Source organism: Globicephala melas, chromosome 1, assembly GCF_963455315.2.
Source record: "Globicephala melas chromosome 1, mGloMel1.2, whole genome shotgun sequence".
NCBI lineage: Eukaryota > Metazoa > Chordata > Mammalia > Artiodactyla > Delphinidae > Globicephala > Globicephala melas.
Window position 1 is genome coordinate 175,678,787 of NC_083314.1, and position 14,888 is coordinate 175,693,674.

Sequence of the window (14,888 nt, forward strand, 5' to 3'; positions counted from 1 at the left end):
TGGCGTGGACGACCCGGCGGGAGCGGCGGCTGAGGCGAGCGGAGCCCCGGCCCCTTCTCCGCTCGTCCGCGCTTCCGCTGCGCCAGCGCCGCGCGTGAGCCCCGAGCCCGAGGAGACATGAGCGCCCGGCGGCCCGGCGCACCCAAGGCGCAGCGGCCCGGCCCCGCGGCCCCGTGATGGGCTCCTGCGTGTCGCGAGGTGAGGGGGCCGCGGACCGTAAGGGAAGGACATCGGGCGTCCGGGGCCCCGCGCCGGGGACGCGCGCACGTCCCCTCGGCCGCTCCAAAGAACCTCGGTGGGGGTAGTGGGGACGACCCGCCCTTCCCGGCCGGCCGCACCCCACCCCCGCCGAGCCCCAGGGGACACGGTGCCCCGAGGGGGACAGGGCGTTGTGGGGGGGGGTAGCAGCGCGGAGAGAGAGCGTGGGGAGGTCACCGCATCCCCAGCCCCGCTTAGACCCACACCGCACCAGGCGGCAGAAGCAGGGTCGCTTCCTTTCCAGCAGGCAGCCACACACCCCCTGCCGTGTGCCTCGGAAGGGACGGAGGCTTCTGCTTGCTCCTGGCTTCTCTGGGGTCACTGCGGGGCACCAGGAGAGCAAGCTGACCCTCCTTCCCACACCCCGCAAGACACAGGCCTTAGTAGTTCAGTGTCCCCACTCTGTCCCCTTACCCCATGCCCCTGTCTTCAGAGACCCTGAACCCCATTGGCAGCAAGGGGTTAATGGAGATGAACAGGTTATAAAGGAGGTTCCCCTTCCCCCACCCTCATCCCTAACTCCTCAGCCCCACCCCCATCCTCAGTCAGGGGACAGGAAGGGACAGAGACAGCTGATGTTCCCAGTAACCCCTGGGCCTTTGGGCACTATCCCACTCTCCTTCTGTGCCTGAGCTCCATGGCTCTCCCCAAGGTGGTCCCCAGGGAGCCTGAGAGAGCTGCCCTGGGTGGGGGGAGGTTTGGGGGTGGCAGGGACTTCTACACAGAGCAGGGGGGGGTGGGCAGATGGGTCTTTGGAACCCTCCCCACCATCAGTTTCCCGACAGGCTGCTGAGCAGCATTGTAGAAGAGGCTGGCTGGGTCATTCTCCCACCCTGGTAACTTCACCCCACAGTGGGACCAGTTGGGGGGGGTGAGGTGAGGGGGTGACTGAGGCCTTGGCTCCAGCTCTGCAGGCTGAAGCCCAATCCACTGACTCCAACCATGGCCTTGGGGGGCTGCCACCCCACCCATCACCCCCAGTAGCTTACTCAGGTGTGGAGGGATGCCCAGGCCTTGGGGAGGGGCTGGGCAGGTTCTGGAGGGGACCTTGTCCCCTCCCCCCATCCTCTGGCCTCTGTGGGGCTCTGCCCACAAGTCCATGTGGGACATTCAGGTAAGTGGCTTAGGGTGTCTCAGGAGGGTGTCGGGGCTGGGATCCTGGGTGGGGCTTAGGCTGCGTAAGGTTCATTCACTTACTTATTCATTAAGCTGCTGTTAGCATGACACCTACTGTGTGCCAGGCACTGTATACATGCTGGGCACCCAGAGGCGGTGAGCCCAGCACAGCATGTGCTCTGACGCCTACAGCCTGGCCAGAGGGGAAGGTGGTATTAAGAGTGAAGAGTATGTCGTGTTCTTCAGAACCCACAGGCTCTCAGTGTGTCTGCAGAAACCTCGAAGGCTCTGGGCAGGCTCCAGGTGTTGGGGATCTGGAGTTTCCTTGTTGACTGTGTCCCTCCCCCATCACTTGGCCATCCTGTGCCAGGTGCTGGAGGCCCAGCCCCAGGTGGACTTGCCTGTGACCTGCAGACCAAGGTCAGGCTGCCAGGTGGTGCCAGGATTGGGGCTGGGACCCAGGTCCTCTGGCTGCTACCCCATACCTGGTGCTGGAACCCTCTGCCCTGCCTGTCTGAGGTCACACTGGCCTGAGATGGGTCTTCTCCACCCTTCCTTCAGTGGCTTGGGCTCCCCGTTGTGTATTCTGACCTTGTCCCCGTCCTGAGGGGTCGGCCTACTTCCAGTCTCAACATGCACGCAGGCGAGTTGGATGCCCGTAAAGAAGGTGTGAGACCACTTCAGCAGAGGACAGCCGTCGTCCCAGTACTCCGGGTTCTGGGTGACCAAACCACTAAGTGGAGGCCACCCACCCCTCTAGTCATCACTAATGCTTCCAGAGTGCTTACGGCTTACCGAGTACTGGTGGGAACATTCAAGGCGCAACTAGCTAACTTGGGGTCTTATACTATCACAGTCCCCATTTTTACAAGCAGGGAAACTGAGCAGAGCCCGAGGCTGCATAGCTAAGAAAGAGCAGGGCTTCCCTGGTGGTCCAGTGGTTAAGAATCCGCCTTCCAATGCAGGGGACACAGGTTCAATCCCTGGTCAAGGAAGTAAGATCCCACATGCTGCGGGGCAACTAAGCCCTCGCGCCACAACTAGAGAGAAGCCCGCGTGCCACAGTGAAAGATCCCGCATGCCGCAACTAAGACCCGATGCAGCCAAAAATAAATAAATAAATATTTTGAAAGAACGAAGGGAGAGAGAAAGGGAGAAGGAAAGAAAGAAAGAGCAGAAGCAGGACTTGAAACCAGTCACGCTGACTCTGGAGCCTGGGCCCTTGTCCTCTGCACCACACAGCCAGCCCTCGGACCCAGGGCCGGGCTGTCCTACTCCTCTCCAGCTGCCAGCTGGAGCCCCCACGAGCCTCTGGGTCTCCACACCTGCACCAGTTGCTAACAACAGCCCTGTTACTTGAAGCACTTCCCTGTGTCAAGGGCTCAACCTGCAGCCAGGCCAGGAATTGCTGACCTCCTGCTGACGCCCATACCAAGTCCAGAGCCCACGTGCAATGGGGGCCACCCCAGCCAAACCCCAGGTGCAAGCCACACCTGGGAGAGCCACCCCATCCCAGCACTGGGCAGCAGTTAGCTTCTGCGAGCCAGGCCTGGGAGGCTAAGAGTGCAGACTCTGGGACTTCCCTGGTGGCACAGTGGTTAAGAATCCGCCTGCCAATGCAGGGGACACGGGTAGAGCCCTGGTCCGGGAAGATCCCACATGTGATGGAGCAACTAAGCCCATGCACCACAAGTACTGAATCCTGCACGCCTAGAGCCCATGCACCACAACGAAGAGTAGCCCCCACTCGCCGCAACTAGAGAAAGCTCGCATGCAGCAACGAAGACCCAACGCAGCCAAAAGTAAATTAATTAATTTTTTTAAAAAAAGAGTGTGGACTCTGGAGCCGGCTAGCCTGGGTTCGCATCCCTGCTCCGCCATCCACTAGCTTTGTGACCTCAGCAAGTTACTTAACCTTGTATATGTATCTCAGTGTTCTCGTCTGTAAAATGGGAATAACACTGGTATTGACATCTTTGAGTTACTGGGAGGGGATTAAATGACTTAATTCACGTAAAGCACTCAGACCAGTACCTGGCATGTAGTAAATACTGTGTTAGCTGTCACTTTAATTCTTATTATTACCCTTCCATGTAGACAGCTAATCCAGACCCTCTCTTGGCTGGGAAAGGGCAAGCTACGGAGGCTTCAGGGCACCGTCCTGCCTCATGGGAAAAGAAACAAGCATTTGAGGTGCTGAGAACATGGGGGAAAGTGATTGGGACCAGATTAAGGCAACAAAGGCTGCTTCTGGAGGCTATTTTGTGTTCATTATCTATTTTTAAGCCACCATTTGTTGGCTGCTTATCCTGCGCTGCCTGAGGCATCACTCACCTGGCCTCGTTAGTCCTCATTCAGCCCTGGAGGGGGGATGTAGGGCTCAGAGATGGGAAGGGTCTTACCTGAGGTCACACAGCCAGAACACAGAGAGGCAGGATTTGAATCCAGGACTGTCTGGGATCCAGGATCCCAGAGCCTGAGCACGGAACACCTGCCCTTTGCTTTCTCATGTCCCCACATGGAGGGAGGTACTGAGCGTGTGGCCAACGCTCGAGAAATTCAGCCCTCTGGAATAACTCCAGTGTTAGCATTCGGTTTGGGCTTTGCTACCACCGATGGTGACAATCTGTACAGAGCAATCTGTCTACCCCGCTCTGTCCAGCTCCGGGTCTCTCAGTGCCCATCCCATGCCCCTGGCTCCGGAGCCTCTCTGCCTGTCCCTTTCCGCCCCAGCCCACTCCTCCAGGCCAACCCATCAGCCTCTTGCCCCACCCCCACCCCCCGCACCTCCCGCCTGGGTCTAGTGCACCGGGCACTGGCGGGTGGTGAGAGCAGAAACTGGAGACCGAGGAGTTCCTTCTGGAAGGCCAGGCATCTGATTATGTCTGGGAGGAGGCACAAGCTCTAAAGGAGCCGACCAGAACCACCCCCAGTACTCAGGCCCACTGACTGTGACCCCTCCATTCCCAGCCCCCAAGGCCCGTCTCACCTTGGCCCTAGCAGAGCCGTGAGCAGAGTCCCCCTGGGCACGGTGGAGAGACTGAGGAAGGGGTAGATGGGGCCTTGCCCCCCCTTTTTAAAAAAATTTTTATTGGAGTATAGTGGCTTTACAGTGTTGTGTTAGTTTTTGCTGTACAGCAAAGTGAATCAGCTATACGTATACATATATCCCCTCTTTTTTGGATTTCCTTCCCATTTAGGTCACCATAGAGCATTGAGTAGAGTTCCCTGTCTATACAGTATGTTCTCATTAGTTATCTATTTTATACATAGTATCAATAGTGTATATATGTCAATCCCAATCTCCCAATTCATCCCCCGCCCCCATCGGCCTTGCCATTTAGAAGCTCACAGTCTGAGGAGGGAGACACAGCCTTGCCCTTGGAATTGTCTAGTGGGGGAGGCCGGACACACAGGTGGAAAAACAGCCTGAGGACCCTCTCAGGAGATCAGCGCTGGTCAGTGGTTGGAGCACAAGCTTTGGCGTTTCAGACTGGCCTAGGTTTGAACCTCATTTCCGCCACTTACTAGTAGGTGACCTTGCAGAGGTGATTTAACCTCTCTGAGCCTCAGTTTCCCCATATGTAAAATGGGCATAACAGTACCTACTTTGCTGGGTTGTTATTAAGATTGAATCAGAGATAATGGATCGAAAGGCCTAGGATAGTACTTGACACATAGTAGGTGTTCAATAAACAGTGCAAGCAAATCACTGTATGCCAGACTTTGCCCATTAGGGCTGCTGGTAAGGTAATAGCCTAATACATCTGAAGACAATCTAGGCAGGCTGCCTGGAGGAGGTGAGGCTAGATCAGGGTGTTCAAAGAAGTTGGGCCACAGGATGGCAGAGGGAGTAAAAAGGAGCTAGGATGTGTGGAAAGTCCTGAAGAGAACATGGAAAGGGACCCCTTTGGGCAGCTCTGAGTTGTATCGACTCACTTATGGAGCTACTGCCGTGGACATGGACCTGGTGACCTGTAAATCAGTGTCCTGGGGGGCGGGGGGCACTTTGTCTCCTAAAGGCCAGGCCACTGCCAAGTTCAGAGGGACGGACTGCGGCCATGGCAGTGACTCACAAGGACTCACCCTTGGTGGCCTCCGTCTGCAGAGTCCCCCAGGGCAAGCTCCAGCCCTGGGGAAGGACCAGAGGAGTGGTGCCTGAGATCTGTCCCAGGGTCCAGAAAGAGGATGTGAGGTCTTGGAGGAGAGGGGGGACAGAGCCGCTGTCGTTTATGGAGTGCTTCATCCTCACGGCCACCCGCCAGTATTCTCATTTCACAGATGAGAACGCTGAGGCTCCCAGGGGCCGCGTCACAGGCGCACAGCCCTGGAGCTGACAGTGAAAAGCCAGGATTTAAACCCAGGGCAGGGACTGTGCAAGGAAGGCCTTGCCCGCTGTGCTGTCTTCGGTGCAAGGCAGGAACCTGGCATGTTACAGCTGCGCGGCACACACCTAGGGTGCAGATGGCTGGAGGACCGCATCGTGTCCTTGGCTGCAGGGGTCCCAAGAAGCTTAGTGGGGAGGCCCGTGACTGTCCAGGGAGGGTCATCACAAGGGGCTTCGACTGCTGCTCAGTTTACTGTGTGCTTTCAAGAGGAGGTCTGCCCTCTCTGGGCTGCTGAGAAGGAGCAAGGTTAAGCCTGGAACCACTATGTCCTCCCGGGGTGTGGAGCCCTGGGAGACACTTTGGGGGAGGTGGCAGCCACGATGACAAGTGGGCTGGGACATAGGCACCAAGGAACAGCTCAAGAGGCTGGACGACTGGGAAGGAAGTGAGAAGAATCTGGGTGGTAGTGTTGCAGACGCACCCAAGGAACGAGCAGAGAAAACCAGTGTGGGAGCATTTGCAGCCAGGGGGGTTTAGGTGAAACATCAGGAGGATCTGCTCGGGTGGCTGGACTCTAGCAGGTTGAGGAGCTGGCATGGGAAGGCAGGAAGCATCCTTGGTTCGCAGGGAAGCTCCGGTTGAAGGCAGAGGGATGGAGGGGACATCTAGATGACACCCCTCTCTTTGAAGGATCAGGGTGGCCCCGTCCAGGCTGCCGTGGCAACCAGAGGCCCGTCACTTCTGTGGCCAGGGCAGGTGGGGGAGGGGGGCAGTCAGAAGGAGCCTCAGACCTTGAGTTCGGGGAAGTAGGGTGTGGACTGGGAAAGGGGGGGGTATCTCCACAGCTCCCTTGGGAGAGGAAGGTGCCCACAGGAGCAGAGGCTAGGGGTCTCCTCAGGCTATCCCCCAGCCCCCACCCCACATGAAAGCTGTGTTTTTCCAGTTGCCGGTGGTGACGTGGCTGCCAGTCCCAGCTGGGCGAAAAGCAGCCTGTGATTTCACCCTGGGCTGGTTCATTACCTGACGTCTCCATAGCAACCAGTCTGTGACATCACGGGGCCAAAGTCCTCAGGGGAGAAGGCAGCTTTGGCAGAGGCGCCTGCACCCCCGCTGAGGTGGGGGGCAGGAAAGCTGGGGAGGGGGCTGGGAGCCAGGAGCCCACGTCCGCCACCACGTCGACAGATCACTTTGTTCAAGTCACGTCCCTCCAGGCCTTGGACATCACCTGCCAGCTCCCCTTGCTCCCTGGCCCGTGGTTGCAGAGTTCTAAAACAGCTTCGGGCGATGGGCAGGGGCCTGGAGATATTCCCTCACCCTTCAGAGTTCCCAGGGGTAGTCTGTAGCCAGCATCACCCTGTCTCCACCTTGGAGGCCCCAGCTTGTGCACGCTGGCACCTTAAGAGTGCGACTTTCAAACTTTTTTGACTGGACCCATAAGAATAAATTATTTCGCATCGTAATCCAGTACACACACAGGTGCACACATGTGTGTCTGTGCAATTTAAACAGAGGCTTCGTGAAATAAGACTTAGCCTGTCTCTGCAGTGGGTTCTGATGTTTTCTATTCTACTCAATTCTACTTCATTCTTTTAAAATATGACCTAGTAAATTGCTTGCTTGACCCACTAAAGGATGCGCCCCTGGTTTTTTTGTTTTTTTTTTTTAATTTTTTTTTTTTTTTGCGCCCCTGGTTTGAACACCACCTTTGAGGGACCTGGAACGTTGCCTTTGCACACATGGAAACTCTGATGCCCGGAGCGGGGCAGGACTCTGTCAGGGTCACACAGCCAGGACTGGGCATAAAGAGCAAGATGTATTGGACACTATGGGGTGCACGGCTTAGCCCCCATGATCCCACGCTGCCCTCGCTGTTCTTAGCACCCGGGTCACTGAGCTGTGGATTCAGCGGGTGGGGGCTTAACCTGGCTCCACTGTCCTTTTCTCCAGTCCCCTCTCCAGACAGTCTCACTTGAACCTCCCTGACCTGCCCACCCGTAACAGCCTTCGGGCAGATTCCAGAACTCTCTAGCCTCTTCTGGACAATAAGTCCAGTCCACCCAGTTTGGATGACAACTTGCATCTCGCACCCCGTCTGACCCTCTCCTTCTCCCCGTCGGCCATGGCTGGCTGCTCTTTACTCTGCAGGCCTCCCTCTCCTCTCTGGGTCCCTTTCTTCTCTGACATGGTGGGGTCTGGCATGAGGAACTTGAGAAAAAATGGCCTAGACATTTGTATTTATCTGGAGCTCTAGTGGTCTCCCTTGGCTACCACTGGCTCAGCGATGAAGCCTCTGTGTTGTAGGCAAGCAAATATTCATTCTTACAACAAATGTTTAATGAGCACCTACTATGTGCCAGGCCCTAGGCAGGTGCTGGGACTAACGTAGCAAATAACACCAGGTCCCAGTCCTCACAGAGCTCATGTTCCAGTGAGAAACCATGAACAAGGAAACAGACACACACATTGTGGAGTGATGGGTGTAAAACAGGGTGAAGGGATAGAAAGAGTCGGGTGTCATATTAAATAAGATGGTTGGGGGAGGCCTCGCTGAGGTTGTAACATCTGAGCAGAGACATGAACGGAGGGAGGGAGTGAACCTGTAGGTGGCAGGAGAGTCCCAGATGGAGAAAAGGAACAAACGGGCAGTGCAAAGGCCCTGAGGCAGGAGTGTGTTGGAGTGAGAGAGGAGGAGAGGAGGGACATGAGGTGGGAGGGGGGCCAGGGTCTCTCGGGTTAGCACGTGTGAATTCTCTGGGGAGCCATGGTGGCGGCGGGAGGGGCTCCCCACTATAGAGCCCATGTTGTGGGAGATCTGACCTGATTTGACCTCTTGCATTCCCTGCCGAATTCCCTTTTCCCCCTAAAGTGATCCACCCTGCAGCCTCTTGGGGCTGGGGTCCTCATGCCTGCAAGCAGCCCTCTTAGGGGACTGCTCACGAATGGAGCAAAAACGGAGCCTTGGGCGGAGCAAGGCTTAAACCTGGCCCCTTCCTCAGTATCTCCTTGACCCTTGACAACACAATGTTCCCCTTTGCAAGCTTCCCAGATTTCTGCAGGGGAGTCTCTGGGAGCCCCCGTGGGGAGAAATAGGTAGTCAGAGTCAGAAGGGGGTTGACGGCTGGGGTAGCAGAGCCGGTTTCAGCCACTTTGAAGAGAGCGTCTGCTACCCCCATCCCGCCTCCACCCCCTGACAGCGACTTTCTTCAAAAGCGGGGCCCTCAAAGCGTCTTGGTTCTCAGTTTGGATCCTGGTAGACAATTCCTGAGGAACAGGAGCAGTCCCCCTCAGCTGCCCATTTTACAGATGTGGAAGTAGAGGCTTGGAGAGGCAAAGTCACTTGTTCAAGGTCCCACGGTCATAAAGGGCAGACCCAGGATTTGAACTGGGCAGTCTGGCACCAGAGCCTCACCCAGCTGTCTTAGGAGCAGTTCCTCAGGAGCAGACCCTGAAACGGGGATGGGGGTACAGCTGGAGTGTGAGTGGGTACAGCTGGAATGTGAAGGAAATCTTAGAGAGGAAACCAGTACAGGAGTGGAGAGAGTGAGGCAGAGGAGATGCAGCCAGGAAAGGGTGTCTGTCGTCCTGCGGGGGGTGGTTTCCGCCTAATCCCACAGGGAACTCTGGGATGAAAGTGAAGCTCAGTGTTTTCCCACCCAAAACAGAGGACCTGGGGTCCTGCCCCTCCAGTCATGGGCTAAGGGCCGCTCCGGTGGGAGCAGCATCACTTCTCAGTTTCAGCCCAGTTGCCCGCGGGCAGCCCGCCTAGAAAGAGCCTCAGGTGCTGCCTGTTGGAAGCAAAGTACGTGGGGAGGGGGCTGTGGGTGCACAAAATCGGGAGAAACAGATCCACCGGGATCTGGGGGATTGGGTGCAGCAGCCACACCGTCCCCTGCCACCCAGTTCTTCCCTCCCTTGTACCCCGAGTCTCCAGTTCAGCCCACTCTCCTCCATCCACCAGTGGCGCCCCCAGCCCCGTCTCTGGGGTTGCCTGACGTCTCTCATCTCCAGCCTCAGACCCTCCCTGGCCTCAGCTTCTTCCAGGAAGCCCCGTCGGCTTCCATGCCGTCAGCTCCTCCGCCTCTGCCCGCGCTGGCCCAAGCCAGAAAGGGGTGGTGGGAGCCAGTGCCCAGGGCTGGATAGGCTGCAGGCTGGGACCAGTGTCCCGCAGAGGGCCCCCTTCCCTGTGGCAGCCCAGACGCTTCTGCTCCTGGCCGACTCCTTCCAGACCCCATGGCTTCGTGCAAGCCCCGCCCACCCGCGCCGTCCCCACCGTCTTCCCGCACCACCATCCCCAGCTCTCCTGGACCGCCTACCTCCTGGCCAACTCCCTGCCATCAGCTCTCCTGCGCAGCCCCCAACCCCCACCCTGAGCTCATCAAAACTCTTTTTGTGCTTTGGAAGAGAGTGAACCTCGGCGTCAGACCCACAGGACTCAGGTCCTGACTGCCGGCGACTGACTGTGTGCCTGGGGCTAGTGGCTTCTCCATCTGTGCCTCAGTTTCCTCACCTGTCAGGTTGAGCCACAGATTCCTTCCTCTCTAGGTCAAGGTGGGGACTCTGCCATCACACTGAGAAAGGAGAATGTAGAAAGCAGAGCGGTCCTCTGGTACTGCTGTTCCCCTGGCTCAGCCTTGTGTTTGAATGAGGGGCTCTGCGGGGGAGGTGTTCCTGCATCAAACTGGGAGCTCCCCGAGGGCAGGGATGGAGTTAATCCTACCTTGTACCCAGGTGCTTGCACAGTGTAGACGTCCAGTAGATGGGTGCTCAGCGGGTGAAGGAATGGATGGATGGATGGATGGATGAATGAATGCATGAATGAATGAATGAACGATCATCCCCCAGATCTGGACATAACAGGGCTTTTCCTGATGCTCAGGCCTCAGCTCTGAGAAGCCCTCTCTAGCCTCTCCCACTTACGCTGTCATTTTTTCCTTCATAGCTATTATTGTTTCCTAATGGGTCTGACTCATTTGTGAGTTTTCGGTTAATAGTCTCTCTCCCTCACTAGAACGTCAGCTCCATGAGGGCAGAAACCACCTCTGTCTTCTTCACCATTGTGTCCCCAGGCGCATAGTAGGTGCTCAGCTAATACTTTTCAGTGAATGGAAGAGTAACTAAATGCATGAATCAAATGAATGATCATGGTGTTCTCTGTCATCCTGGGGGGGTGGGGGGGTGGAGGAGTCCTCTTCAATTTGGCCCAGCGATTCAGTCCAGCAATTCCAGTTGCTCAGGTCAAGGTGTTCATTCCCTCAGCAAGGACTGTGAACTTACAGTGTGGTGGGCCCTGGGGATGCATCAGGGGCAGGCCGATGCCTGCCCCGCCCCCACCACACACATAAATAATTTTACCAGACATCCTGTGCTAAATGCTGTAATAAAGGTGGACATCATCCCCACAGATGTTTACAGAGCACCTACTAAGTGCAGGCGGGGCTCTAAGACGCAGAGCGCTGAGCAGGGTTGCCATGGTCTCCGTGCTCAAGGTGCTCACTTTCGTTGTGGGGAGAGCGGTCGGACTCTTAAATAAACAAAAATATCAGAGGGTGATGACTGGTGGCCGGCATGGGGACAGGGAGGGCCACATTGAACAGCGTGGCCAGGGAAGGGCTCTCTTGAGCTGAGTCCTGGATGATGAGGTTCAGGAAGATCTGGGGAGAGAGTGTTCCAGGCACAGGGGAGGGGACAGCAAGGCCAAAGAACAAGCTTGGCCATTGGAGGAGCAGCAAGGAGGCCAGAGTGGCCGAAACAGTGAGCGAGGGGGCGGGCAGAGGACTGAGGTCAGGAGTGGGCGAGCTGACGTGTACGGCCCTGAAGGCCGAGGTGAGGGGCTGGCTCTTCTCCTAAAGTGCGATGCAAGGAAGCCAGGGCAGGTGAAGACAGTCTGACCTGGAATGCAATGTCCCTGTGCTGCTGGGTAGAGAGTGGATGGCAGGGCCAGGAGGGGAAGCAGGTGACTGTTGGTGAGAGAAGGTGATGGGTCCCACCAGGGGAACAGTGGCGGGTATGGAGAAGGATAAATCTGGAATGGAGCTCTGAGAGAGAGCCAGTGGGACTTGCTGGGTGATTGGATGGGGTTGTTGGGGAGAGGTGGGGAAAGCAGGACACCCAGAAAGCTCCTGGATTTTTTGTTGGTACAGCTGGGCGGACCATTGCATCATTTTCTAGAATTGGGGAAGTAACGGAAGGTGGACTCAGGTTTGCAAGTTCCATTTTGCCCGGGGTTTGCTTGAGATGCCTGTTGGGCACCCATGTAGGGAGCTGGAAACTCATTCAAGAGCTCAAGCAAAGAGTCGGGGCTGGAGGTGTAAATGTGGGTGTCAGCCACATATGGGTGAGATCTCTTGGGAGAGAGAGAAGGGAGGCAAGGGGCGCGGGATGGAGCGGTGGGGCGGGCTCAGGGGATGAGCAGTGAGGGAGGATGAAGAAGAGTGCCATGGACGTGGGAGGGAAGCCGGGAGAAGGGTGTGGCTGGAGAGGGAAGGAGGGATGGGCGACACCCTTGTGCCTCCTGGGTGGCCACCGAAGATGGGGCCGCTGAAGTTGCCGCCCCCGCAACCCCGCGCGTGCAGGATTCTGGCCACTTGCCAAGGGCTGTCTCATGAAAGGCTGGTTGGGACAGGCGGAGGAGAAAATGGGGAAAGATGGGAAGTAGAGGTCGGACACAAGTCTGGCCACGAAGGGGACAGAGGAGTGAGCACGGAGTAGAGGGAAGCAGGGGCTGGGAGTAGGTCTTTAAAGGGGGGAAGAGAGGGGGCTGGGGGCTGGCCCAGAGGTGACGGGACTCCATGAGGCAGAAGAGAGGAGAGGGGATGCTGGCAAGAGTCCCTGGGCCGCGAGGCATTGCAGCCCGTGCCACGCTGATGGACTGGCTTGGTCGGGAGGGAACACAGGCAACACGAGAAAGCACAGAAGCCTGCCCTGGAGGGAGGGCAGAGACGGAGCCCAGAGCCCCGGGGGGCGGGGGCGGGGAGGGACTGGTCTTGGACCCAGCGGGGACAGTTATTCCTTTGTCACAAGAAGGAAAGCAGACGATGTGGCATGCGGGCAGGGCAATGATTTGAGGTGGAGAGAGTGGGGTGATGCCTTCTGATGGCTCCTGGGTTGCATTGAGGGCTGGAGAGAAGCCAGCAGCAAGGTCCGGGGAGCAGCAGGGGTGTCAGTGTTGGGAGTTCAAGAAGGAAAGAGGATGAGGTAGTCAACCTCGCAGGACGCAAACTAGCAGGAATCAGAAACCTAGAAGGATCCTTGGGTAGCGGGCTGTGTGAGGCTGGCAGGTGCCGGTTTAACATGACGCCCGTGACTTTCCCCAGCGACGTGCAGCTCGAAGGGTCCAGGCACGAAGCAGGCAGAGGGTTAGACTAAACAGGGTTAAGAGAGTTAAGGGCGTCTGCAAAGGAGAGCTTGTAGGATGCGCCAGTAAGTCTTAGCTGGGCCAGGAGGGAAGTGAGGACATGAGGAGTTAGTGGAAGGTAGAATAAGTGGATTGGAGGTCTCCGTGAGGTCAAAAAATTGCTGGAGTGTGGGTACTAGAATTAGTGCAAATGGAGTAACAAGCAGGTGGGCAAGTAACCCCCACTGAGGGGATCTGGCTGGACTCCTCACCTGCTGTGAGCTTGAGTCTGTTTTCTACGAAATGATGTAATAATATAGTAACGCCCATCTCTCAGGACTGGCTTGAACAAGCTTCGTGAGCAAGAGAGCTCTGGGCTTTTCTAAGTTCCTTGTCTTTCTTTTTTCCAGATTTGCTCACAAGTTCCCACAAGGACTGCCCCATGCCCCAGGGCACGGCCCCCCTGAGCCCAGACTCGCCCTCCAGCCGCCCACCCATCATGGCTCCAGACCATGTCATTGGCAAGGTAACTGGTCACGCTTCGTCCCCACCTTCACCCCCACGTATGCCCTGTTTCCTGGGCTGTGCCCTACAGCTCCCCACAGGGAGCAGAAACCATCTCAGCCTCCTCTGTCCCTGCCGAACTTGGCCGCTACCCCTCAGGGTTGGTATTCAGCTGGATGAAGGTCTGAATTGGGCTGGGCATCAGGGACTGGACCAGACCTATTTAGAAAAGAGAGTCCCACGCTGAAGGGCTTCCCACCCAAGTTAACTCAGCCTTGCAGATTAGATGTTCTGTTACCAGCCCACGGACTCCTTAGCAGCCTGCACTCCAGCTGGAGAGTACAGGAATGGAATTCTCAGTCCAGGTAGATCAGGACGATCTTGCTAGGGCCGCAAATCCCGTGCATAATTTCCATCTTTGCCCCAGAGGTTGTGGCTTGAACCTACCAGTTGATATAATTACCCTTTTTTTTTTTTTTTTGAGCACATACCACATGCTAAGCGTCGTGCTAGGCACTTTGCCTACGTTATGTCATTTACGCTTCAGCACAACCTGTGAGATAAATGGCATTGTTACCATTTTACAGAGGACGAAGCTGATGTTCTGAGATGTTAAGTCACTAGTCCAAGGATACCCAGGTGGAAGTGGCAGAGTCAAAGGCCAGCCCAGGTCTGATCTATCCCCTAACCCACTGCGTCTCCTGGCAGAGCCATCATTGCACCCCCCGCTCCTCTCTCTGCATGCCAGGGGACACCAGGGCATGACCCATGAATAGGCAGACCCCGACCTCAGGGGCGACCAGAAGGCTGACCCACACCACCAGCCAGGGCTCCAGGATTCGCGCCATCTGCTGGCGCAGTGGGCCAGACCCTGCCTGTTCCTCTTTCTCCTCTTGTTTTAGGACAAACAGATGGATTTCTGTTGGGATCCTTGGCAGGTCAGTGCACTTGCCCATCCCCCAGTCTAGCCAGCCCCAGCTGACACCATTGCCCCTCCCTCTGCTGGGCCCAGCCTGGGCACACAGGGCTGCCAGCCCTGGGGGAGGGGGGCCTGATGGAAACAGGGCTGGGGATGGTCCTGTGGAGGAGTGGCAAGATGGCCAGAGGATGTGGGGAGGGTGCGTAATGGGGATGGGAGGGGTGGGGGGAAATCATCTTGCAGGTCTGCCCCACCCTGCTCACCCCCGACCCCTGTTTCTCCAGAGGTGCTTCCAGACCACCAACGGCTACCTGTCCGACTCCAGATCCTGCTCCAGCAACTACAACGTGGCAGCCCTGGCCACCTCGTCCCTCGTGGGTAAGCTCCAGCTGCCCTCTCCTGTCCTGGAAGTTCGCATAGCAACCCCCAG

General features: G+C 57.0%; 1 protein-coding gene across 7 annotated transcripts in view; it reads left to right on the top strand.

Moving 5' to 3' along the window:
- The window catches only part of FAM131C (family with sequence similarity 131 member C), a 22,779-nt gene continuing 7,891 nt past the window's right edge, over nt 1-14,888 (top strand). For 5 of the 7 annotated variants that reach the window (XR_011377573.1, XR_011377574.1, XR_011377575.1 and 2 more), the window contains exons 1-4: nt 1-198; nt 13,446-13,561; nt 14,442-14,477; nt 14,743-14,836. Coding sequence is in view for 1 of the 7 variants with exons in the window: in XM_030865680.2 (XP_030721540.1) it covers nt 177-198; nt 13,446-13,561; nt 14,442-14,477; nt 14,743-14,836 (268 nt within the window). In the remaining 6 variants the exon portion in view is untranslated. Of the gene's footprint in view, nt 199-13,445; nt 13,562-14,126; nt 14,210-14,441; nt 14,478-14,742; nt 14,837-14,888 lie in introns of those variants that run through there. The other 2 variants (XR_011377578.1, XR_011377577.1) reach the window with 2 other exon arrangements.